Consider the following 26,940-nt stretch of genomic DNA (forward strand, 5'->3'; position numbering starts at 1 on the left):
CCAATACTTTGGTTTCCTGATGCGAAGAGTTGACTCAATGGAAAAGACCCTGATGCTGGGAGGGATTGGAGGCAGGAGGAGAAGGGGACAACAAAGGATGAGATGGCTGGATGGCATCACCGAGTTGATGGATATGAGTTTGCGTGAATTCCCGGGGTTGGTGGTGTACAGGGAGGCCTGGCCTGCTGTGATTCGTGGGGTCACAAAGAGTCGGACAGGACTGAGGACTGAGCTGAATGAGAAGGATAAACAGAGGCCAAGAAGATGAGGGCAGAGATAAGCAGATAAGGTAGTGAGAGGACGGGTGTGAGGAGAGGTTTTCCTAGGGTTGATATTAGCGACGCCTGGGATTCTGAGGCTGGAGAAGGGAGCACTTGGGTGAAGGCTACCAGGTCTTCAGGAAACAGCGCCTGGGGGTGTGTGTCAGGGGGTGGTTGTGGGTTGGGGCTAGGCAGTGGAGGGACTGGAATGTCCTATCAGAGGGTGGATGTGTATTCAGTGGACAGCACAGGAAGTACTGAATTTCCTGTTTTGAAAGGGAATAAATGCCACTGAAATGCCACTGTTTCTCTGGAACCAACTTAGGTCACTCCCGCGCCACAGGGTCAAGCAGTTGGCGGTGAGGGAACCACCAGGAGGCCGTCAGGATGACCCGGGCCTGCAGGAGGTGCTGAATTGTGGGAGGGGAGTCGGGTGACAGTGACCCGCAAGAGCCTCGAGGGGCCCAGGGAGCAGAGGCTGCGCGAAGACCGAGGGGGACAGACTCCGGACTCTTCCTAGCCTCGCTCCCTGGGAGAATGGTGGAAGCCACCAGAAGCCAGGAGGAGGGGCTGGTGTGCGGATTCTGGGTTTGGGGGCGTCTGGGCGAGGTTATCCAGGTGGACAGTCGGAGGGGTGAGCTGGCTGCCCCAGACGGCCAGGACTGGAGGCCCAGTCTGCTGATGCCCGAGAGGTGACAGCGCTGCGGTGGCAGCGGGAGAGACGGGACACCTGCGGGGAACCGGCCCCGGGACAGGACGCGCTGGGGGCGGGCGTGCGCGCGGTCTGCCCGCGCACGTGGGGATCTGGGACACCCCACCTCCTCGGCCTCACGGTGGGGCCTGAGCCGAGGCCGAGCCCTGATTGTGGCCCCAGGGCCTACAGCTGCGGGAGTTAGGATCCTCCAACCCGGGCCTCTTTCCACCGCCCCTGTCCCCAACCCACAGGCGCATTTATTAAAAAAAAAAAAAAAAAAAATCAGCCCGCAAAGACCAGGAACGCAGAGGCTGGGGCTCCAGCCGGTCATTTTCTGCCTCGGGCCCGGGGAGGGCGGGGGCCGGGCTGGGCGGGGAGGCCCGCTGCGCCGGTGCGCGCGCCAGGGCCCCGGGAGCGCGCCCCGCCCCCGTCCCCGCCGTGCGCGCGCCCCGCCCCCCGTGTGTGCGCGCGCTCCGCCCCGCCCCCCCGCCCCCCAGTGCGCGCCCTCGCCTCGCGCGCGCTCCGCGGAGCCGCCGGTGCAGCGGGGCGAGCGCGCTCCGGGCGGGCCGGGGGCGCGGGCGCGGGGCCGGCGAGCCGGGGCGCGCGGGGGAGGCGCCGGGGAGGAGCGCGCTGCGCCGCCGCCCGGCCTGCCGCCGCTCGGTGCGGGTCCGCGGGGCGCGAGGAGCGGCGAGACCGCGGCCTGGAACAAAGGGAGGCCGGCGCGGGCGGGGGCGGCGCGAGCATGGCGGACCGCAGCCTGGAGGGCATGGCGCTGCCCCTGGAGGTGCGCGCCCGGCTGGCCGAGCTGGAGCTGGAGCTGTCGGAAGGTAACAGGCCCGGCGCTCGGCCGGCCGCGCTGTCACGGGGCCCGGGAGGGCGGGGGTCCCGGCGCAGGGCGAAGCGGCCCCCGCCCTGCGGCTCTGCGTCGTCCGCCGCGGCCCCGGCGCCGGGGACCGGTGGGGCCTGGGTGTTTCTGGGGGTCCGGGGCTGAAGGGCGGGCCCGTGGCTTGGGGCGCAGGGCGAGCCTCGGGCCGGGGGCGCAGGACGGGCCTGGGGCTTGGGGCTCAGGGCAGGCCCGGGCCGGGGTCTCAGGGCGCGACGCGGGCTGGGGGCGCCGCTGGGACCGCAGGACGGGCCGCGGGCCGGGGGCGCAGGGCGGGCCGCGGGCCGGGGCGGCCTCGCGCGCGGCCTGGTGGACCGGGCTGTGTCCTTGGTGCGCGTCCGAGCGCTGCCCACCGTGGCCGGGCCGGGGGCGGTTCCGCGACGCGCGGCCTGAGGCGCCGCGGGCCTGGTTCTAATGCGAAACTTGTCGTTGGACTTGAGGGTCTGACCGCGGGGTCCGCGGCGTCCGGCCTGGACCGGCCAGCACCGCTATTGTTTCCGTGCGCTGGACGCGAAGGTTGGCTGGAACTGGAGAGCCCCCTCCCTCAGGCCGGGTCTGTGCCGCGTTCCCAGCGGCTCACGCTTCCAATTTGTGACAGATTCGCTACAGTGATTTCATGGAGTGTTATATACGGTTTCTTATTTTCTTTTAAGGCCGGGATCATGTGCTCAGCTGTCATAAGTTTTAGATTGGGGTTTGCTGTGTCTTTTTATAAAACCCACTAAAGTTCCGAAATCTTGAATGTTGACTGTAGATTTAGAATGCACCCGGCTCACCCTGGGAAGGCCACTAATACACTCGGGGTGGAGAGAGGCCATGTCCTCTCAAATTTATATTTGGAGCAGTTTAGTAGTGAACTCGTGTGTGTGTGTGTGTGTGTGTGTGTGTGTGTGTGTGTAACGGTTTTGTGGGGCTGGCAGTCAGAAAGTAGATTCATAGGTGCCAGTTTTCATCCGCTGGGAGAAACTGGTGTTGACCTGATGTTTTCCCTTTTAACACTTTCAGGGGGGAAGAAGGTGGTAAAGGTAGGGGCCTGGGTGAGGTGTCTCTTCAGATGGTGCCTTCTGGAAGGCTCCTGTTTCATGTTCGGGATCCTTCGGGGCTCTGTGATGCTCAGCTGTCCCACAGGAGATGTTTCCTGGACTCTGCTCAGCAGCCGCTGTCTGAGGGGCTGCAGGCACTGCTGGACCTCAGTGCAGAGCTCAGCTGGGGAGCAGAGCTTAGTCTACACTGGTGGGTAATGAGTTCTGTGTGGACAGGTGGCTTGGAGGGGCGCAGGACCCACTAGAGAATATTTGCCCAAGTTCTTTGGCTTCATCACTGCTCACGTGGGTTCTTCTCCCCTGCCCCCTACCCGCCACAGCTCTGCACCGCAGCTGTGCTGTTTACAACACCCTATCCTTCCTGCCTTGTCTCCAAACAAGCTCTTCTGCTCTATCTGCCTCATCCTGATGTTGTGTCAGTATGCCCCTGTGCAGCCTCTGAACTGACCAGAATCCCTCCGCCTCCCCAGTCAGCCTGGACTGGGCTCTCACCTTGCTTCTGCCTGTCTGGGACGTGTGTGGCCCCTGGTGGGAGTGGCTGGTGTGAACGTGGACAGAACACACTCACTTGCTGGGTGGCAGTTACCGGTCACCCTCAGTCACTCCTAGACTGTGTCCCTGTTGCCCAGAGGATGGCAAAGCATGTGCTCAGCCTGGTTCTCTGTGAATACCTTGTGTCCTTGCAGATTTTAAAAAGGGTTTAATGAATTTTTATTGAGTGTCAGGACAGAGGAAGGGGCGTGTGTTTGCATGCTTGAATCATATTATTGTTTCTCCCTCTATAAACCTCCCTAGGCCTGGCTGAAACACCCAAGAGAGGAGAGGGTTGTTGCTGTGACTGCCTAGCGTGAGCCACCCGCCTACTCCCCTTTAGCTGTGTCATGTTTGACTTGTGTTGTCTGCATTGGGTTGATTGGGTCTCTCTTTAAGGTCATTTGGAATTTTGTGTATTGTGACCATGCAGTATAGTTTTACTGGCTTAAACTAGATTAATCGACTTGCTTTTCAGTATTGTTTACCAGAAACCAAAGAATGAAAGGATCAGAAATTTTTGTCTCTTTACATTTCGGAACTTAAAAATCCCCCACCTTATCCACTTGCAAAGCAAAAACTTAAAACAGCTTTTAATGCTGAATTGAGAGTATTGCTTTCATATTTATCTTCAATCAGGATTCATATGAAGAGAATTCTTTAAGTTAGTCATCATTTTATTAAAAGGTTAGAGAATACTGTGGAAACGTGTGTGGACTTTCCAGCACTCAGTTCTTACAGAGGCGCATGGAAAGCAGTCCCGTTTTCAGCACATAATGTAGGCTGAAAAACCAGAGTAGCTATTCTCTCAATGTTCCTACGTGGCCTGCCAGCCGCGAATGGTTGTGTATAATCTAGATCAGTAGGTGCTGGTCCAGCTTTGGTTTGCCCTGTCTGCTGTGCTGTTACAGACACTAATGTTCTGTTTTATGGGTCACTGTTGGGTGCAGGGTTGCAGATTGACTTCTTGGCTGCAGAACTCATATTTCCACTTTCCTGCCCTGCTGGTTGCCCCCTCTTTTCTTTCCACTGTCTGTTGCTGTCCGGTGCTTCCCCTCGGGACGCTGGGCTCCTCTCCCTGAAGAACTAGTGCCAGCAAAGAACAGGAGCTCTCTGTGGGGAGAGGCGTCTGATCCTTGCGTCTGGGGGAGTCTTGGGGGCCAGGAGGATGCTTGGCACTGAATGTGAGATGGAGAGGAAGCTGGTGAGCTGGCTGGTTGCTGGGGGCCAGGTGGGGTGATGGAGGCTCTTTTCCCCACACACTTTTCCCTGAATTTTTTCTTCCCTCTCCTCCCCTCCCTTTCCCTTCATTCTTGCCTTTTGGAATCATGCATTTTTTCTCTTTGGCTTTAAGAGGGCCACTAAGTAGGTAATATGTGAATAAGCATTATTTGGCTTAAAGGAAAACTTTAAATGGAAACATCAGCAAAGCAGAACAGAAAGAGAAAATTTCTCAATAAAGGGACTCATGTCTTACTAAAAAAATTAGCTGTTGATTGAAATTCAGCAGTACATTTCTCTGTTAACTGATGGTTTGTGTCCTGGGCTATGCACACCCTGGACTTGCAGCTCTAGACGATCTCAGCCCACTCTTTCAGCAATGGTTGCATTCTTATTTTGGTAGGACTTTGGGAAATTGCCTTGTGATGCAGCCTGTGAAAACCGTGACGTTTGCAGAAGAGACATCTGTTAGCTTTATACTTTGTGGTTTTTGATTGTGAGTGTGCCTACTGACTTCCTAACTTTTGCTTATGGGAGTTACTAAGTCTGTAAGGTCCTGAATTGCTGCAACTAGCAGTTATGTTTTAGAATTGACTCCAACTTAACGTTTTCTAGTAAGTTCGAAACTGCCCAAGGGAGGTGGTGAGTGCCGTCAGTTCATTGTACTGGTCAAGGAATCAGTCTTTTTTTAAGTTACAGATGAGTAGTTCACATGCAGCTGGCATAATCCTGTAAAATCGTAAAGAGATGGCCAGTTGGAAGGTTCGTAGGTTGGGGGCAGGTGTCTTCAGGGCTGCCAGCACACAGTCGCAGATGCACCCAGCTCTGTGGCCTGAGCTCTGTCCCCTGCAGCCCCAGCTGTTCTTGGCGGTGCCTGTGACTGCAGAGCTGGCCCCCCGAGCTGAAGTCTGGGACCACCTTCCACAGGTGGGGGAAGGAGACCATTGTCTCTCATGCAATCCAAACATTTTCCTCATTGAAAGGAAACAGGGGGCTCTGAAAAACAAGTGTGTGAAAAAATGTTTTCTTCCAGAGTCTCACTGATAACTTGTCACTGGGAGGGGAGAAAGGAAGGGGGTGCAGATTCAGGGAGTGACAGCTGAGCTGCTGCACCTGCAGTCAGTCCTCACGCAGTTAATAAAGCCTGTTACCTTTGGGGCGGCATGTCAGTGCTGGTCCTGGGAGCTGGAGTCCTTGGCTTTATGAATCTAAAATAAAAGATTATTACCTGAATCACAGATATTTACAAAATGGCAGCACTGATATGGGTGGGATGTGAAATGTGTGGACTTGAGTTTTAAGAGTTGTTCAGAGTTATGAAAATTGTTACATTTGAATGTTCTTTTCTTGAGTAAATATAGATGTCAGGTTTAGCTGGGAAGGTAAAGGCACATATTCAAGGCCCTAATGTGTAAGGTTGATCCCAGCGCTCAGAAGGTATTTATGGTGCTGTAGTCACACTTAGAGCTGAATGCCGTGAGGTCACAGCTGTAACAGTGACTATTTGTTTCATTCTGGGCCCACTGGCTTTATATTCTTGTTATGGTTTGGAGGCTACAGGCTGTTGGATGTTATGAGTCACTTTTTGCCTTCCTCCTCCCAGCCTTTTTCAAATGAGAAGTCTCTTTTTTTAGAGCTGATTTTTTTTTTAAGCAGTGATTTATGGGATGAGTTGTAGCATTCTTCTGAATTGCAGAGAGAATGTATTGGAAAATCTTCGTTTTGATGTCATGTATATGGACTGACTCACCAGTTCAAATCCTAGTCATATTAAGGTTCTCATAATTACTCAGGCATCTTCCTAAAATCAGATGCTTGCCTGCAGGTATTGGCTAGGTTTTGCACATCAGTGTTTTTCCTGGAACAGGGGACACTTCATCTGCTGTAACATGGAAGGCACCTTGGGTAACACGATGGGCTCTGGCCGCTGTTGACGGTTCCCGTCCTCCAATCTCTTCATCTGTATGTCTCTGCTTTCAAGGCTGCCAGTGTTGATTTTCCTTCTTCTCAGTCTTTTTGTGCTCCCTGCAGAGGTCACCTGCTGTCATTGCCTGTGCACCTTCTTTCTGCGGAGAGGGTCAAAAGCTTGTGACGCCTCAGAAGCAGCAGTTGCATCAATTTGTTGGTGATGATAATACATAGCTCTCTCGAAGGGGAGACTCTTAAGTGGGAATTCATGTGTGAGAACACAGGAGTGGGGCTTGTGCGTATATGGCCCTTTCTTCAGGACTCAATGCGGTATTAATGTTCATAAGCACTTAAAGACCAGTAAAGCGGGGAAGGGCTGAGATGTTGGGCTGTAAAGTCAACGACAACAAGCAGCCTTCTTTTGGGGGAGGGGACTGGGGAGGTGGCTCTTAAGTTTTGCTGCTGCTGAATATTGTGCAAAATGAAATGTGCTCTGAGAATCACAAATTGAGATCCTTCTTTACCAAGCATTTTGTGTGATAGGTATGAGAAGTCAGGGGAAAAAAAGACCCAAGATAGTGAGCACAGAAGCAGTCTGTGATTGATAGTGTTAAACAGATCTTTCCCTTCTGGGCTGCTGGTTTTTAAATCATATTTTTTTGCTTATTAGGTTGGAAACTTTCTGTGTCCCCATGAAAAGATTGAAAACTGCCTGCCAGATCCAAATCAGTTCTGTCGGCACCAGAGACAGCAATTCTTTGCATACTTGTCTGCAGTTATGCACAATTAGAATTTTTTTACTGAATTATCTGGTTCGTCAAGTCAGGTATTTTTCTGTTTTTTTATTAGAGGAATACTAAAACTTTTTAAAATTATGAAGTAAAGAATTCATATGTAAATATGGGTCCAGTTCATTGTGGGCTGGTTCATACCCCCAGACTCAGGTCTGAGCCTCTGGCCGAGGAGGGAGGTAGTTCATGCATCTGACTTCCCTGTGGCCGCTTGGTGCTGGGCAGGGACGCTTTCTCCTAAAACCACAAGCAGTCTCTCGTGTCCTGACCACGTGTCTTACCAGTGTAGCTCGCCATGTGTCAGGCATTTATGAAACGTCCTGTTAGTGGGGAGAGACCCACCCATCCCAGTTTCCGTGCTGCCCGGTCTTAATCCTGCCTTCGTGGCTTTGTTTTGGCTGTTCTCTTCTGTTGGCAGAGCCTCCTGTCAGGACTTCTTCACTCTCGGGAAAATCATGAGCACCCGCTTAGAGCCATGTCCCGTTTCTGGCCCGAGTGTCATGTCCCTGAGAAGATGAGGGTGATGTGGCTCCAGTGAAGGGTGGGGGTGGTGTGTGTGGCTCCAGCTGATGCTTCCGGGACAGTTTACCTGAAATGAGAAGTATAAACTGTGTTGCTAATTAACCTTATCAGAAGATTCTAGGTCCTTATGAGTAAAGTAATGTAAGTAAAGATTACGTGCTTTGTTGCAACTAGAGCACATCAGGTCATATCAGTGTCACGAAGACACAGATGACAAGATCTGTATCTAGAAGATCGCACCTTCACAGAGGGTGAGAGCGGTAGCAAAGCCCAGTGGTGTCAGTGGCCAGAATGGGTGATTTGGAGTTGGCCAGACGCGTTAGGAAGGACGGGTTCACCCCAGAGCCATTGGTCTCGGGGGCTGGATTTAGTGGAGGGGGCACGGAAAGCACCAAGTCCGTGTTTCACTCGTGGGTGACCTTCTGTGCTTCCTGAGCCTCTTTGGGTCTTTCTCTAAGTCTTATTTGTGGAGATTTGTGTGCAGATCTTGAGAACTGTCATGTGTGTCCTCTGTGGAGTCTCCCTCCAGATCTTCATGTGTGGGGAGGGTGTCCCCCGCTGTCAGATCGGGTTAAGGACCCTGCCTTTGGGACAGTTGTGGGGATCAGTGATACAGCCACAGTGTCTGCTCCGTAAACATCTATCCTCGCACTTCCCCCGAGGCGCTGTCACTGGGCCAGGGTTTCCCAGCCCCCCCTTTGTCTCTGTGGTTTGAGTTACAGGGATTGTGAGAGCGGCCCTGGGAGAAAAGCAGGGGGCCCAGTGTGGGTGGGGAGTGTGGGGTGGGGAGGGCGTCTCTTAATAGTTGCTGCCTGGACACTTACCCTGCCTGGGGCAGCTTCAGAGCTGTGAGGCCTCTTTTTTTTTTTTATGATAAATCTTCCTTTCTGGTGGACTCTCTGTGTCAATACCCCTGGAAACCCCCTTTTCAACCCTTTTACTTTTCAAGAGAAAAGGAAGGGTGTCCTAGGTCAGACTCCAGCCCAGGTGTGTCTGCCAAGGACGACCTGTTAGGTCACAGTCATTGAATCCGGGACCATGTGTGGATCTCCACTCAGAGTCCTTCCCGGCGCCTCGTGAAGGCAAGGCTGACCTCCACCGGCCCTGACTCTGGAATCTTCCTCCTGGAGCTGCATGTTCCCCCAGCCCTCAGTGCGTGTGGAAAGGGCTCAGCTAGCTAGCTTCTCCTCTTTTCCCACGACAGAGGACGTGTATGCCACTATGGGCCGCACAGGTGGGGCTGCGTGAGCCCGGGCAGCTCTGAGAGGCCAAGTCAGAATCAGGCTCGCTGTGGCCCTGATGCCGGGGCTCGGTGCACCCCGCACCCCTCCGCCCAGCACTCACCATAGGGCCTGGGCTTTTACCCTTTACAGTCACCTGGGGTTATGTCGGTGGGTCCGTGTGGGTTTGTGAGTGTGAGTGGGCTCTTCTCATCGGTTTTCGTAAGCTGCTTCTCTCTTCCCTCCTGGCTGCGCTAGGGCTTTGTTGCTGCCTGCAGGCTTTCTCTGGTTGTGGTGCGTGGGCTTCTCCCTGCGGTGGCTTCTCCCTGCGGTGGCTTCAGTGGCTGTGGAGCACAGGCTCTAGGGCGTGCAGGCTCAGCTGGGGTGTGGGCATGTGGGATCTTCCTGAACCAGGGATTGAACCCTTATCCCCTGCTTTGGAGGCAGATTCTTAACCACTGGACTACCAGGGAGCCTTTGTGCTTCAGTGAAACCTAAGCTGGTTCTTTTAAAATAAAAACTGGAGATAATCTGAAGCGCCTCCCCCACCCCCCTGCCATGAACTTGTGTGTGTGTGTGTGTGTGTGTGTGTGTGTGTGTGTGTGAAGTCTCTCAGTTGCGTCTGACTCTTTGTGACCCTGTGGAAACTATACAATCCATGGAACTCTCTGGAGTGGGTAAGCCTTGCCCTTCTCCCAACCCAAAGTTATGTATAATAACTATTAATACTTGAGTAACAGCAAGTAATAGGACGGAGCTGTGTATGGATGTGTGCTCAGCTTCTTCTGACTCTTTTCCTCCCCGTGGACTGGAGCCCATCAGACTCCTCTGTCCATGGGATTCTCCAACCAAGAATACTGGAGTCGATTGCCATGTCCTCCCCCAGTGGATCTTCCCAACCCAGGGACTGAACCCAGGTCTCCTGCATCTCCTGCACTGCAGGTGGATTTTTTACCCCGAGCCACATGGGAAGCCCATAAGGTAATCTTTAAGGAGCTGTTTAAGCAAGGGTGCAATCCCACTAAACTTAAGTCATTAAAAAACACCTATTTAAGTCCAAGGAAAAATCAACTTGCCAGGGTGGAAACTTTTTTACTATGTACATTGTAATGTATCTCAGGCCCACACTTTACTGTTGCAGTGCTGTGTCCTGTAGGGACATTCTGTCAACATGAGATTTGGTGTTTGGGTGGTTTTGTTGTTTGATTCTGCTGTTAGCTCAAGTGAATACAGTCTTACTGCAAATAGTGGGGCTAGTCCTCCCCCACCAAGCCCCAAAATGACTTGGAACAAATGAGAAATAGCACTTGGAGTCATTTTGCTGTTGATACCAGAGTCCAGACTTTAAGAATTTTTTTTACTTATACGTAAGTTAATATGAAAAGAAAGTAGAATTCTGCCTCCTCTGTTTCTATGGTGATGAATCATTATTTAGCTGTTATACTGGTAAGGAATAATATAGGCATCTGTAATGCCTGTTGGTGTTTTAGAATTTCTTCCCTGTTATTTGGAAGACCTGGCTCTGGACACAGGGATGAAAATAACGTTGATTTTGCTTGTTTCCTTCATGACTTGTTGAATTTGACACAGGTAGGATTCTGGTTGAAATCTCTCCTTTATGGAAAGTGTCTTAAGTAAAACACACTTTCTGAAAGTATTGTGCAATGTTCTCTCTCCCATGGATGCAGAGGAACAGAGCCTTGGGGAAGGAATGTGGGCAGAGGTTCCTTAGAGGGACTGCCATTCTGCAGGTGACAAGTGTCTACTGTGGCAGGTGCTTTGCACAGGAAGTAAACTCGTGGACTGGCTGTGTGAGTGGGGTTGTAGGGCAGTCTGACCACTATCACTCACTCTTTCTGTTTAAGATTTATTTTTCGGCTGTGATGGGTCTTCGTTGCTGCATGCAGACTTCCTTCAGATGCAGGAAGCAGGGGCTCCCCTTCGTTGTGGTGTGTGGGCTTCTCTTGTTGCGAAGCAAGGGCTCCAGGGTGCACGGGGCTCAGGAGCTGTGGCTCATGGACTCTTGTAGTTGTGGTGCATGGGCTTAGTTACCTGCAGCATGTGAGATCTTCCCAGACCAGGGATCAACCTGGTGTCCCTTGCATTTCAAGGCGGATTCTTAACCACTGGACCACCAGGGATCCCCTGTCAGTTATTCTCGAAAGATGATGCGAGGTGGGAGCAGTATTTAGAACACTAGCATTTCTTGAATAGAAGAGATGAAATAAACCTTGTATATCTCATGGTGTCTTAAGGCTTTCAGCTGCTTTCATGTTGACATTTTTTACTCCTTTGAAAGTATTTTCTAGGAAAATGACATTAGCTTCTTTGTATAGATGAGGAGACTTCAAACGAATAGAAACTCACGAGCTCTAGAATATTGGCTTCGTGACACATTTCCACCATCGCGAGTTAACTGAACCGTTGGGTAGCTTTCTTCTGAAGCAGGATGGGGACCCCGTCTTCTACGAGATCAGCAGCAGGAGCTCTGGAGTCCGGGGGGCTTCTAGGAGGGTGAGCAGTGGGCAGCCTCCTCCCCAGCAGCCTGTTTCTGTCAGAGAAAATCATTCATCTTTCCCTTGCACAGGGTTGTAATGGGTGGAGGCTTACGCTGCACATTTTCTTTGCTGTCTGCCTCTAAATTTATATTTAAGATTGAATCTGTCATGTAGGGGATGGATATGTGGGTGTTCACCATACACTTCTGTTTTCTGTATGTTTGAAATGTTCCTGTTTCTCGTGGAAGATGAACAGCATCCTTTAGAATCAGGAGACTGGATCAGGTTCATCAGAAATCTTCATCGTTTTGCTCAAGAGATGATGCTGTTAATTCTTGTGTTGTTTCCTGGAAAAATATTTTACTTGAGCTTCCAGGAATAACCTCTTCAGTGTCTCTACAAGAGTGACCTCTCTCCGAGCTTCCTATTACTAACTAAGATGATGGCGAGTCTGTTTAAGCTGCCACCAATCACTGACAAGGTGATCAATCTTAGGTCTTTTAAGCAGAGTGCTTTTCTTCTAAGCGGAGTGCCTGTCTGATGACCTCCAGGCCTTGCAGAGATGGGGGCCATGTCTGATGGATGTGAACCACCCGCTCTTGGTCCCCAGAGAACTGGAGTCTTGTCGGGAGGAGTGGACAGTGCATAACTCGGGCTTTTAAATCAGATGTTGCAAAGTGATGTCTTTTTTTGTCATGAACAGAGCGTGTTACCTTCTGTGGGGGAGGACACTTACATGTCTCAGGGCACCACTCCCTGATTGCTCACCTGTACTAAGCACTGCATCAGGTGTCTACATAGATCGCTTTTTTTTTGAAGGACATTTGTCTCTCAAAAAGGGAAGCACGTTAGCAAGCTTGCCTGGGGCCCCGTGGCTGAGTGGTGGGTGCCAGTTGGCTGGTTTGCCCTGGAAGCCCTCTCAACACCAGCCTCCTCAGTTCTGTCTCCTGGCTGGACATCATCCTCACAAATGGATGTGGAAGGAGATGCCAAGTTTTTGGTATGTGTGGTGACTTCTCTTATTTATGTATTTACTTTCACATACCCTAATGATATGTTTTTTTCACCTGATGTAACAGTTAATTACCAGCCATTACTGGTACAGAGTTCCATGAAGGATATTTTAGGAACCTGTAGTCTCAAAAAAGAGCCTTTGTTTTCATAACTATAATGTTCTTAATAACGTTGTTGGGATTGTGGCTTTCTTTTGTTTCTTATTTTTAGATCCTTGAGTGGAAGCTATTTAGTGATTACTCATAATTGTGAAAATAATCTAGCAATTATAGGAACTTGTTAGGACAAATCTGTGTTTTCCTTTCTTTTATGTAAATAAAAATATTAATCCAAATAAATGTTGGCAGGAATGACCATGTGGGTAAGATTTTTATGTGATGTGGCCATCTTGAGGTATCTTCTCAAGACTTTTCTAGAGCACTTATCTTTATTCTCGTTCCCTGATTGTTCCCATTTGAACCAGAAATTTGGATCCACGTGTCCAAGATGGCACTTGTGTGTGTGTGCACGTATTGTCACACTGGTTTGCTGTGAGAGGGGCTGTTTGAACACTGATTTTGGACAATTTCCAGTCTTGGTCAAAAAACCTGTAACTCCTTACTGCTGCTACTGCTGGTAAGTCGCTTCAGTCGTGTCTGACTCTGTGCGACCCCATAGACGGCAGCCCACCAAGCTCCCCCATCCCTGGGATTCTCCGGGCAAGAACACTGGAGTGGGTTGCCATTTCCTTCTCCAATGCAGGAAAGTGAAAAGTGAAAGTGAAGTCATTCAGTCGATCTCGACCCTCAGCGACCCCATGGACTGCAGCCTTCCAGGCTTCTCTGTCCATGGGATTTTCCAGGCAAGAGTACTGGAGTGGGGTGCCATTGCCTTCGTAACTCCTTACTAGTAAAGGTAAAAATTCTAGAGAACATGGACTATTCTGTCTCCAGATCATTTTTATGTATTTATAATCACACCTGTTCTGTTAGCAATGAAGGCCATCAGTCTTGGCCTAGTCAGGCCACGCTTATAGAATTAAGGGAAACAAGATAATTTCCAGCTTGTTTTAAGTCTAAAGCTGCTAGCTATCTTCATAATAACCCAATCTTAAAAATGATACAATTAGACTTTTAGTGAATTAAGTTAATTTGGTTATCTGCGGTTGAATCATTTCACTGCATTGTGAATTAACTTTTTTTGATTTCTTCATGATATGGAGTCAGTCCAGAAGGTAGGCTGTAGCCTCAGACCAAAGCATTAACGTTGTTACTTGTAACTTGAGACCAACTCTGAGATGACAGCCATACCTTTTGTTTAGCTCCTGCTTTCTACCTTGTTCTTGAGTCCCTGTTGGTCTTCCCGTGTTCTTTCCACATCCCTGCTCCATCCTTCTGTTCTGTTGTCTTTCCGACCCATTGTGGATGTGTGTGGGGGAGAGAGGGTTCTCACTGCTGTGACTTTCTGATAACCTGTGGAAAGGACTTTGTTTTTGAGCAAAACACCTCTAAATGAACCTCCAGTCACCTGAATATCATGGTTTTGTGGACTGTCTGTGGAAATTTTTAATTGTTTTTTGTGGGGTTTGGCTGACCTCTCTGCCCCACCGATTATTCCTCCCATTCTGTGTACTCAAACTCTGTAAGCCTGGTCAACACTGTTAGATGCAAAATAATGAACAGAGCGCTATAAATAAGAATTCACGTGTTGCCACACAAATGCTTTCCCCGTCATTTCAGTGTGGATTGTTTCTGCTCCTGTGGTGACCCTGAGGATTCTGGCCTTTGTTTGGAAGCATCTCACATTGGGGTGATATGAAATGTGAAATCGGCTACAATGTTGTTATCACTTACAAGCGGACAACAGATACTTTCATCTGAGCAGCAGCTGAAAATTAGGGCATGCTCAGTTTGAATGGTGGATGACATTTTTGAAAAATGCATCTGGCTTTCGTCACACCTTGAGAGCTGTGCTTATATTGTTTTCTGTGTTGTACTTAGAATTTCTATAGTTCCTAAAGGATATATTTACTTATTTTAAGAAGATAAATTATTTTACAGTAAAATACTCTCTGGGGATTTAGGTGGAATAGGTTTGCCATGGCTTCCCTCTGGTGGCTCAGTGGTAAAGAGTTCGCCTGCGCATTGAAGCACTATACTATCATGTAGGGGGCGAGTTGCCAGTCTATATTCGATGCAGGATGCAGGATGCTTGGGGCTGGTGCACGGGGATGATCCAGAGGGAGGATGTGGGGTGGGAGGTGGGAGAGGGGTTCATGTTTGGGAGCTCATGTACACCTGTGACGGATTCATGTCGATGTATGGCAAAACCAATACAGTATTGTAAAGTTAAATAAAGTAAAAAAAAAAAAAGAATTCGCCTGCTGATGCAGGAGACGTGAGTTCAGTCCCTGGGTCTGGAAGATCCCCTGGAGAAGGAAATGGCAACCCACTCCAGTGTTCTTGCTTGGGAAACCCCATGGACAGAGGAGGCTGGCGGGCTGCAGCCCATGGGGTCATTAAGAGTCAGACATGACTGAGTGAAGCTAACACTACCCTCTTGCACACAGGTTTGCCATGCTATTCACTGTTTAATACCAAATATAGTAGGCTCTTAAGTGGCTGACATGCCACATCACCTTGCAGGTGTGTACTTGGGGGGAAGTTGTATGTGTGTAGGTGCAAACACACACATACGCACGTATATATAACTGGTTCAGTCAGCTTTAATTGCAAAGATGGGTAGAGATTGTTTTTACCACATGAGAGCTTTTGAATTGTTCTGTTTCTTAAGCATTTATTTCATTTGCGGTTTATTGAGTGAAGCTGTGTTAGATGCTGTGGGAGTGATGACAGCTGTTTTTATAAAGACAGGACACAAGCTGGTGGGAAGTTCAGTATCCACCAACAGTAGCTGAGAAGGGGCGCCTGTGAGGCCGTGTGGAATCAGCTGCCCAGTGAGTGGTGGCACCAGGGAGGGCTCTGAGTCAGAGGAGGGAGCCGCTGGGCACCCCCTTGTTGTGCACAGGCATCTGTGTTTGGGGGTGCCATCCCAACCCTGCTCCCCACCTGGCTGGCTCTGGCTGAGGCGTGGGACTGGGCTGGGCTCAGGTAGGAGGCCCGTGGGATCGTGGCACCGGAGCCTCTCCTGGCTTTCAGAGGCCCGTGAGTGCTTGTTCATGTTCTCCATGTGTCCTTCCTCTCCCCCTGCCCCCTGTTTCTCCTCTGGATCTGTGCTCATGGCCTGTACTCATGGCAAGCCCTCTAGTTGCTTCCAGCCTGGGGACCAGTGCTTATCATGAGGGACCTGCCTGTGGGGGTGGTTCCTGGGGGAGCACAATGTCCCTTTGTCTTGTGGGCCTGGGGGAGCACAGTGGCTCTGGCCCTGTGCTTGAGCTTAGGCACTTGTTCCTAGCCCCCTGCCCAGTCCCCACAGGGTAGGCCGTGGCCTGCATGCTGGGTGGCCACCTGCGGAAAGCCAGTCTGTGACTGTCACTGCCCTTGACACTTACTTGCACAGGTGGTGACACTCGGTTCCCGTGGACAGTCAGGCTTTGCTTCACCATCTGCATGTTCTCTCCTGTGGAAAGCAGGCCATTTACTGTGGTTACCTGGGAGGCTGACTGCCTGCCCCAGCTCCCACTTTCAGAAGAGTGGTCTTGGGTGGGACCAGGGTGTGGGTCTCCAAGTGAGTCCGGTGCAGCTGGCTAGCCTGTGGGAGCTTGGGGCCTCCCCATCCACTTGGAGCTAACTGTACATTTCTTGGTACAAGACTGTCAGAGAAGAAGGAGAAGAAGTAGATGGTAGGAAATTCTAGTTGAGTCTCGGTGCTGGGAGTATTTGGGATAGGTAATAGCATCCTAGGCTTTATGTTCAACTTTCCTAGGTACAAAAGGAATAATTGTGAACAAATGGCCAGCTTGAAGAAAATGGAATACACAATTGCATTGTGTGAACTTTTATTTCAAATTCATTATCCCCTGGGTGGCTTAGATAGTAAAGAATCTGCCGGCAGTGCAGGAGATCCAGGTCCGATCCTTGGGTCAGGAAGATTCCCTGGAGAAGGGAATGGCTACCCACTCCAGTATTCTTGCCTGGAGAATCCCATGGACAGAGGAGCCTGGCAGGCTATAGTCAGTGGGTTCTCAAAGAGTCGCATACGACTGAACAACTAACACTGTCACTTTCCCATTAATGCAGAGGAGGAACACTAAGAGCTGGGTTTCTCCCCTGTCCAGCCTGCAGGCAGGGAGCCCAGCAGTGATGGAGGTGGTGATGCCAGTTGTCCGCCAGCCTCAGTGGTCACTGTGGGTCCTTATACGTTCAAAGCAGGGGTGGAGCCTGAGCCTTGGGAGAGGCAAAGGGGGCTTCTCTGAGGGGTCTGCCCCCGACTGCCGACCTGTGCCAGCACGCTGTGTTCAGGAAGCAGGGATGCTGAGCCCAGGGTTGGCTTTGTGGTCTCTTCTGGGCAGTAGATCCCATGAGTGAGAGGCTCAGCTCTTGTTTCTTTCTGACGCTCGCATGTTTCACCTGGTTCCTGTGGTTGATGGTTTCCAGGGAGATGGTGTGGGGCTTGCTCAGGGGAGAAGCAGCTTTTCAGGTGTGGTGGGAGTTCGGTCATCCCCGCCTGGTCACATGGTGGTCAAGACTTCAACTTGACAGACTTTTTAGGAAAAATACAGAATCCTGTGAACACCTGTGTATGCGTTTCTACTGAAAAGCTTATTCATATACTGCAGTGTTTTCTGGAACTGTTAATATTGTTTTCCCTATTAGATGGGATTGTTAGTGGACTTGTACTAATAAAAACCTTGTTCTAGACTGTATAGTTACTGCTTACCCCTTCCCACTCTTCTTTCCCTGAAAAAAGCACCAGTTACAAATGAAGCTAATAATGAAATAGAGGTCACAGATACATAACATAGTGTATTAAAATATGTTAAAATATGTATGTATACTTTATACAAGTCATCAAAAAGGAAAATGAAGACTGAGGGGACCCATGGTGCAGAAGCGTTGCTATGATGTGACCTGAGTCTTCAGAGCTTTGTGTTACTTTCTTAAGGTCAGCTTCCAGGCGGGTCTCTTCACCAACCCCGGAGTAAAAAGTGAAAGATGGAAAGGTGATTTTGGCATTAGCCAGTCATAATTCAGCAGACTTGTTATAAGTTGATAATTTAAAGCATTTCACAGTTATATAAAAATTTGCTAACATACTTTTTTTTTTTTAAGTTTTCTTACTATATGTTTATTCAGGAGTCTGTGACAACTCGCTGACTTTTCTGCTGTCCTGAATTACAGTGTGTTGAATTAGGAGTTGTAATTCCTTCTGCTTTAATATTTATTGAAAAGTTCCCTATATATTTTTAGATGTATATTTGGTACAGGTTAAAATGTTTGATACACTACAATTTTAAAACATCACAAGTATTATAGGATATAAATTGATATTTTTAGAAAGTAAATAAATATAAAAATTGGGACAAAGATTTTAAAAAATCTGTAATTTTACAGTTCAACATAATGCTAAAACATTTTATTTCTCCATATCATTTGAATTAATCCAGAACTATAACTAAGTGGTGAAACAAGGTTGATGCTGTGTAATTTATAACAATATGTTGCATGTATTGTTGTGTTATTTTATTGAGGGAGTCATTCACCACATGAAACAGGCTTTTGTTCTTTCTAAGTAAAAGCAAGGTTGACAGTTAAATCTCTTTCTTGGGCTCGCAGGAGGTAAAGCTGGCAAAGACCCACGATCAGGATTGCCGACTGGATAATTTTTAGTCAAGAACTCATAGAAGTTCAGTGGACTTCCCCAAACTAGTTCTCCTTTTCTTCCCCCTGGAGCAAAATAAACTTGCTAAGAACTTATATTGTGTCTTATAAAGGTCTGTCTATCACAAAGCACTGTGCTTGGTTAAAGAAAAAAAGGCAGAAGAAAGTTTACACGTTAAGATGCCTTTGAATTGACCTATGTTAAAAACACGAAAGCTTAATCCTTTTGATTTTGGATGTTAACCCTTTATCAGATAAAAGGATTGTAAATAATTTCTCCTGCTCTATAGGCTGCTTTTTCAGTTCATTGATGGTTTTTCCTGCTGTGCAGAAGCTCTTCAGATTAGTGTATTCCCACTCAATTTTGCTTACATTGCCTGTGCTCTTGGTGTTCTTATCCAAGAAATCATTGCCAAGATCTTGGTGAAGATCTTTTCCTCTGTGTTTCTTTTAGAAACTTCCAGGCCTTACAATTAAGCTTTTAATTCATTTCAAGTTAAGCTTTCTGAGTGGTCATTTTTCTGCTTGTAGTTTTCCAGTTTCCCTAATGCCACTGACTGAGGACATAGTTCAATAGCAAAATAACAAATAAGTCAATTAAAAATGGACAAAAGACCTGAAAAGATATTTTTTCAAAGAGAACATATAAATGTTCAACAGGTACGTGAAAAGGCATCCACATCCCTAATCATCAGGGAAATGTGGATCAGACCACACTGAAATATCACCTCACACCTGCCAGAATGGCCCTCATCAAAAGGACAACAAATAACAAGTGTGGGTAAGGGTGTGGAGAAAAGGGACCCTGTGCACTGTTGGTGGGGATGTAAATTGGTGCAGCCACAATGGAAACAGGAAAAAAGTTAAAAACAGAAATACCATAAAATCCAGCAGTTCCACTCTTGGGTACCTATTTGAAGAAAATGAAAACACTGGCTTGAAAAGATAAGCACCCCCATGTTCATAGTAGCATTGTTTACAATAGCCAAGACATAGAAGCAATGTAAGTATCCATCAATGGATAAATGGATAAAGATGTGTGTGTATGTGTGTATACACATGTGCACAATGAAAAGAACAGAAAGAATAGGATCCTGCTCTCTGTGACAACATAGACGGGGATTATGCCAAGTGAAATTGTCGTCGTTTAGTTGATCAGTCGTGCTCATCTCTTTGGTGACCCCATGGACTGTAGCCCACCAGGCTCCTCTGTCCATGGGATTTTCCAGGCAGGAATAATGGAATGAGTGCCATTTCCTTCTCCACGGGATCTTCCCAATCCAGTGGTTGAACCTGCGTCTTCTACATTGCAGGCAGATTCTTTACCACTGAACCACCTGGGAAGCTCCAGTGAAATTAGCCAAAGACAAATACGGTATCATGTATATACAGTTATATTTGTCAGTTGATGCTTTCGAGCTGTGGTGTTGGAGAAGACTCTTGAGAGTCCCTTGGACAGCAAGGAGATCAAACCAGTCCATCCTAAAGGAAATGAGTCCTGAATATTCATTGGAAGGACTGATGCTGAAGCTCTAATACTTTGGCCACCTGATGGGAAGAACTGACTCGTTGGAAAAGACCTTGATGCTGGGAAAGATTGAAGGCAGGAGGAGAAGGGGACGACAGAGGATGAGATGGCTAGATGGCGTCACCGACTCGATGGACATGAGTTTGAGTAAACTCTGGGAGTTGGTGATGGACAGGGAGGCCTGGTGTGCTGCAGTCCATGAGGTCACAAAGAGTTGGACACAACTGAGCGACTGAACTGAGCTGATTCTTGTCACTTACACCTTGGAAAGTTGGGGGAGGAACTTGATCCTTTAGGCCGGGCTTCTCAGCCGCAGCTGGTGGATGCCTAGTGCATGCATTGTGAGATGTTGAGTGTCATCACTGCCTCCTGCCCTCAGGTGCCATGAGAACCCTCGCTCCCAGCACTCTGCCCCTGGCCGAGAATCACTGCTGCTGCTGGCACGTGAGGCATGCAGGTTACACTCCCCAATCAATAGCTGTTTCTAGTTTCTGGAAATCTGGTTGTGTGACATAGTTCAGTGTCGGTGTTTGGTTAGACAGACACACAGGCCTCGCTGTCCAGACCTCAGTGTGTGTGTTTTACAGAGACGCAGCCCTGCTGATGCCTGGATCCTGCACGTTTGTGTGGCCGTGGGCACGTGTGCTTCTGCCTGGGTGTGTCTGCCCTGACGTTTCCACTTCTAGGGCGCGGCTCCCCGGGGGGAGCTCTGGGCTCGGAGGTCCCAGTCCCCCTGCAGACTTCCTCACTTCTCAGTGAGGGTGGAGGGTGACCCCACCGCCCTCCGCCATGTTCCTTTGCTGTCCCAAACCAGGTCCAGTGTGTGGGTGGTTTCCCTTCTGGCCTTTCTATTTGTTAATCAGTTTAGTTGCTTCCTTTACCATCCCCGAGTTTCCTATAGTTTTTTAAAGCTGGATGTGGAATTACAACAGAAATGCAGCCTGTGCCTGGGCAGTGAGGGGCACAGCTGGCCATTTAGAAGGAGAGTTTGGAGCGAACAGGGCAGCAGTTTAGGGTGATGGGCGGCCCTGGGGAGATGGGGCCCTGGTGCTGCGGAGCAGGAGGCCAGGCCTGGGCCGGGGGCGCCTGGAAAAGTGGTGGGTGGGAGGTGGGCCTCCGGGTGACGGCGCTTCTCTGGGGAGGACGAGCCTGCAGACGGGTGGGGTGGAGGGAGAGCCGAGAGACCAGGAAGGCTCCCAGAGGACCTGGGAGCCCTCGGGGGTCTTGGGCTTATGCCTATGGGTGTTGTCTATACCTGGTCTTGGGGTGACCATCCCACACAGAACATGGTTCCTGGGCCCCTGCTCTGGGACCCTGTGCCCTGAGATCGGGTTCATGATTGGAGCCCATTGGGAGCATGGTCCCCAAGTTGTCTGATTGCATTTTGAAGCAGCCATACTGGGGGGGCCAGGCGCTGGTTTCCTTCTTCAGTCCCACGTGTCCCTTCCTCTCTGGTGCTGGGTGATGGGCGGGCTGGAGTTAACGGTGGAATCTGGAGAGCCCGCCTCAGGCACACTGGCTCCAAGCTGAGGGAGGGGGAGGGGAGAAACGCGCATTTTCACTTGGACACTGGGTCCTCTTGCAAGAGAAAAGCATGGGATTTTTGCCAGATTGTTTAAATATTCTAACTGTACTCACTTTCATCATCATAAGGGAGCTGGGGGTGAAAGTAGCTGAGGGAAGGGAAACATTTAGGAGAAGTTCAGGTTATCACTTGTGTTCTGATTCTGGGGTTTTGTCTGAAAATGCCACTTTTATTTTTGGTAGGATGCTTTTTAGCACTTGTGCTACAGCATTTGGAACCCTGTATTTTTGTGATATGTTCGCTGGGAGGTGTTTAAAATTAGATTCCTAGAAATCAGCTGTGGAGCGCGTGGCCGCACCTCGCACCTGGCAGGGAGCCCGGCAGGCGGCGGTTCCTGGTGTTTGCAGGATGCCCAGCACCCGGGGTCTTCTCTGGGTCTCAGGACGAGCATGGTGTCCTTACAGCCCCTCCTTGAGTGAGCCTTATGGCCCTCACGGCCGTCAGGCGGGTGTGTGTTTTCACTGTTGTCCTGCTTCTTCCCCTGAGGGTTACTCTTCTGCAGTTGCGGACAGGAAGGAAAGGGGCATCTTCCTGCAGACTCCGAGCTCAAGCTGAGCTGCCCTGGTCACTTCTGTGCATTTCTGGCTTCAGAGGGACCCGTCCTGGAGTTCGCTTTTCTGACTCCCCTGGTTCACTTTGCCCTGGTGTTATTTCTGAAGGCTGTTTCTTTGCCTTCAGTTTTGAAAGCTGTGGTTTGGTTTCCAAGATGATGAAAGGGTGGTGAATAGGGCGTGGAAAGAAGGAGCAGGAGGGGCTGGCCGGATTCTCTTTGGACTGTAGTTAGTAGGAAACGACTCAGAAGAAACATCAAAGTGGGTCAGTCCCAGGAAGTCCTGGGGGCATGTGGGACCACCTTAAACCTAACCCCTAACCCTAACTCCTAACCCCTAAATCTAAACCTAACCCTAACTCCTAACCCCTAACCTCCCCAACCCCTAGTCCTAACCCCTAACCCTAACCTCTAGCCTCTTACCAAACCCCAAACCTAACCCCTAACCCTAACAGGCCTGTTTGGCCTTGTCTTGGGGTAGAGAAGGAACAGCCTCAGTGTGAGGCCTGAGCCGCATCTTGGCAGACTCTGACCATGGCTTAGCTCGGTTCTCCTCGTGACTGGTTGGAGCTGGGACAGCTGCTCTCAGACCTGCTTTACTTTCTCCATGAACTTGAGCACGTCAAAGATGTGGGAAGTGGTGGCTTGACCCCTCCCTCCTTAAAGCCACAGCCGCTGGGAGAGCAACAGCATCAGCAGAGGTCCAGACTCCTTGGGGTGGAGCCCTTCTTCCTGAGCGGCCTGGCACCCCCCTCACTTCTGCTGGCCTGGAATCGTCCATGTGCTTCGCGCCTGTGGTCCCTGACAAGAGTCCGGGGAGACTTCTGCCACGCCCTCCACATAGGATGATTCTGCTGTTTCCCAGGAGCCTGCCATAGACTTTGCTCTTGTCCTCGTAGGAAACCAGAGACACCAAAAGAAAAAGCCAGGCGAGGCCGAGCTGTAAGAAACGGCTAATTATGTAGGAGAGGGAGTGGCGCTGGCTATAGAGTGTGCATTTCCTATGAGTAGACGTCATTCCATGGAAATGCAGTGTTTATAAAGTCACATTTGAATATTTTGAGAAGAGCTTGGAGGAGAGATGCTGGTAAGTGTGACAGGCTTCTCGGGGCAGTGTCTGCACATGCACCGGCAGGACGCTGTGTGTAGCTGGCAGGGCGGAGCACCCACTCTAGGCTCTCGGTTCTTCTTTTCTTTACTGTGAGAACCAGGACTGAGCACTGTCCTGGGAGCCACACTGCGAGGGGCTGCTCTGTCTTCCTTCTCCAGCTCTTCGCTTCTCAGGACATTTGATGGCCCGTGTATGCTCTGGGAAATCGATGTTCTGGGTAAATAAGTGCATCATGCCTGGTACATGTCACATGCTCAGTGGCTTTTAGCTGTCGTTAATTTTCTAGTTACATCTCTAACGTGCTGTCGTTCATTTGAAGAAAAGGGCACATGTGTATAACACATAGCAAACAATGTGGAAAGAACCAGAGCCTTTTCATGAGCCGAGGTTTCATTCTAACGAAAGCAGAAATGTGCTGGGAACCCCCCAGCAGTCAGGACGCACATGTGGCCCCCTAGACATTTTCACCATGCATGGTGCTACCTGCCCAGCTGCTGTGCAAAGGATTCCAATTGATCTGCCTTTTCTCCTCTTTCATCGGTGGTCTTTTTAGAGAAACCCTTAGTTGTCAGAAGAGCTCAATGTGCGTGTGATTACCGGTAGCTGTGATGAGGGGACGCCGGGAGGCAGTGTCTGGGGGAGGTGCTCTGCTCTGGGTGCCCTGTGGGGGCAGCCCCCATCCCTGGCCTGTCCCTCAGCAGTGGGGCTCCTTTGGGGGACCCTTGCCTGAGCCCTCTTTGGGGGAGAGCAAGTGGCACGGCCTGGTGCTGGGTCCTCCCACAGAGCCTGGGCCCTGCTGCTGGCAGCTGTGACCCTGGCCTAGGAGACGCGTCTGCAGGCATCTGCGAGCTCAGACAACAGGCAGGAGCCCTCCAGGAGGAGCCAGGAGCTCCTCTGCTGAGCTGTGCCGGCTTCTTCCTTTCCCAAGGCCTTAACAAAGAGAACTTGGGCTTATGAACTAGCTGCAGGACCATCTGGTGTGCTTTTAGCATTGCTGGCCCTGCTAGGAGCCGCGTCCAGCTGCTGACCGGTAGGGGCCTGTGGCCCCATCCCAGTGGAGGACTTGGTGTTTCCGAGTCAGGAAGTTCAGGGATGGAGAGCATGCTGATTTTCCTTTTAATGTGTAACAGATGGTCTCTCCAGCAAGCTCAAGAGTGAGAGCTGTGGGACGACAGGCAGAGCCCTGGGTGTAGGTGGGGGACTGGGCGTGGGTGTGCTTTGCCTTATGTCCCACTTGCCCTCGAGGCCCACCTTCCTCGCCACATCTGCTCCGATGAAGATGCTGTGGGTCACAGGGCGTCCTGGGGTTTCCGTGCCTTTGGTTTTCACACAGTTTGGATGGTGTGTGGGACTTGGGCCCCCAGAGGTGGGAATTCCACCACCTCTTTCTGGGACCCAGGGTGACTATTCGCACTGGGGACATGCTTGCTGACTTGGGGATTTCTTTAGGGTTTGTGCAGCTGTCTTTGTGGGAAGCCCTGATGCTTCTGCGCAGCCTGGAATGAAGATGTATCAGGAGGAGTGGCTGGGGGCCCTTGGACTTTCTCAGAGGCCTTGTCTTGAGGCCGGCACCTCAGTCAGAAGCCTCAGGGTGGCGTCTGTCCCCATCTCTCGCCCCCACCCCCAACAGTGGCTGCACAGCCTGGCCGAGCCTGGGGGATGTGACCGAGGGGCTGCCCCGGGAAGCCACAGGGTCAGGCCTGGTCCTCTGCTCCTGCGTGGTGTTGGCATTTCTGGTCTTAGCAACATTCTTCTTGAAAATTTTCAGTCTCTGACATCCAGATGTTGTCTTCTAATCAGAAATGAGTGGTTTCTGATAGGAGGAAACATGCATGGTGGGCCTCTGTGACGTGCCTACACTCAAATCTGGAAACATTCAGTCCTGGAGGGAGATGCTGGGGCCACCCGCCCCCTCCAGGGAGATGTCCCCCCGGAGGGACCAGTCTCGTGGCCCTGGGTTCCAGGTATTCGGCTCACACCGCATGTGGGAGGGAGCGTGAACCGTTTGTTAGAAGGAAACATTTGCTTGGCTCCAGAATGTGAGTGACTGTGGTCACAGCTGGAAGACTCCCCTACCCCGGGTGTGATGTCCATTTCACCACCTGAGGTGAAGACTGGGTGGCTGGTAGATTTCCCCCTGCCCCTTCTGACCACCCTCAGGCTCTGTGCTGCCTGCTGCCCATGGGTGCCCAGTGACATGCAGGCACCCCAGAGGGCGAGGAAGTGGTGACTGGGACACCTGATGTGCTGGGTGCTTTTGTGTTGTTCCCTCATGGCTGAGAGAGGCCTGGCTGCCCCAGCCTGTGGCGAGGGCCCCCGGGGCCATGGCATGGCAAGGGTTTGGGGCGTTCAGGGAGACACTCACAGTTTAGCAGGATGAAATCACAGGGCAGCCCGCACAGCACTGGCTAAGAAAGAGCAGGATCTGGGTTTCTGGTCGGGAACTGTGCACAACAAAGTGAAGAAACAAGACAAAAAGCTCATCTCCTGTGATCCTGTTTCTGTTAAAAAAAAACCAGATGCACCTGTATAGGTTCGTGTGATTAGAGGCGCTGTGTGGAACGGTGCTGGGGGTGGGGGGCTTGGGGTGGGCCCAGAGGGGTGCTTTCCTGTTACTTCCCAATGATTTTGTTTCTCAAAGCAAATGGTGAAGTGAGATTTGAGTGGCGGGTTGGCCTGGCTGTGGCGACGTGTGGGTGTCAGTCTGGAGCAGCGTCGACTGCCAACAGAACTCAGGGTCCCAGGTCGTGGGCAGGGGTGGCCGGGCTCCTGCCGCTCCTCAGGAAGGTCCTGCTGTTCTGTTGTGTCCCCACGAGTCCCAGAGCCCTTCTGTCTCGGTCTCCTTCACAAGTTGCTCGTCACTCATCCCTCACCGTCAGGTGGGGGTGCCCGTCTCGTTTGTCTAGCTGCTACATGCCCCACGATGCTTACATGGAGAGATTTTTTCTGTGCCAAGGGTGGTGTTTGGAAAATCCCCAGATTTTAAGATAAGGGAAATTTTGAGACTATGAATTCATTTAAATGTTCCTAGTTGCTTTCAGGGCCCTGTGTTCTTATAGTATAAAGTGAAAGTGAAGTCGCTTAGTTGTGTCCGACTCTTTGCAGCCCCATGGACTGTAGCCTGCCAGGCTCCTCTGTCCATGGGATTCTCCTGGCAAGAACACTGGAGTGGGTTGCCATTTCTGTACCCTTTTGGGAAACTATTTTTTTTTAAATATATATTTTATTGGAAAGGCATTGAAACAGTTGAAGAAAAACTTGCCTCTTTTGTATAACATCCTCAGATGCATACTTATAATTGTAGTGTTTGCATACATTCTGCCATATCTTCTGTTTTTTAATGAACATTGTAGTTTATTCAGTCCATCATATGGTCATTTCAGAGTTCTGTGGTGAGTCCCTTGAGCCGAGTGCTGGGTACAGAGACAGAAATGAGAGGCACGTGTGGACCCTGGTCTGGTGGGGCCGATGTGCCCAGATGAAGGGGCCGGATTATGCTTGGGGGCCTGGAGCCTGGAGCTGGGTGGCGCTAAGGCAAAGGCTCTGGGTGTCTGTGCTGAGTGGGAGGGTTTCTGGGTGGATGTGGAGGTGGTGGGCCCCTCCTAGATGCAGAGTAAGGGCTCTTCCCACAAGGAAACCGAGTACCCTGCTGGACAGCTGGGTGGACCTGACTGAGGCCCACAGTGCCATCTCCGCCCCATCCGTGTGGCTGTGTTACTGGTGTGTGACAGGGTAGTGCCACCCCAGAATGTTGGTGCCACCAGGTCCCCTTCAGGGACTATGAGAAAGGCTTCCTCTAACTTCACATGCAAAGTTTAATGA

At 50.5% G+C, this 26,940-nt stretch overlaps 1 protein-coding gene across 5 annotated transcripts in view; it reads left to right on the forward strand.

Annotated features, from left to right (window-relative positions):
• Positions 1,580-26,940, forward strand: part of DIP2C (disco interacting protein 2 homolog C) — a 306,573-nt gene continuing 281,212 nt past the window's right edge. For 4 of the 5 annotated variants that reach the window (XM_018057349.1, XM_018057350.1, XM_018057351.1 and 1 more), the window contains exon 1: positions 1,580-1,781. In XM_018057349.1, coding sequence (XP_017912838.1) covers positions 1,697-1,781 — 85 coding nt within the window. In that variant the 5' untranslated portion in view covers positions 1,580-1,696. The remainder of the gene's footprint in view (positions 1,782-26,940) is intronic. The other variant, XM_018057353.1, reaches the window with a different exon arrangement.

The sequence above is a fragment of the Capra hircus genome, chromosome 13, assembly GCF_001704415.2.
Source record: "Capra hircus breed San Clemente chromosome 13, ASM170441v1, whole genome shotgun sequence".
In the NCBI taxonomy this organism is placed as follows: domain Eukaryota; kingdom Metazoa; phylum Chordata; class Mammalia; order Artiodactyla; family Bovidae; genus Capra; species Capra hircus.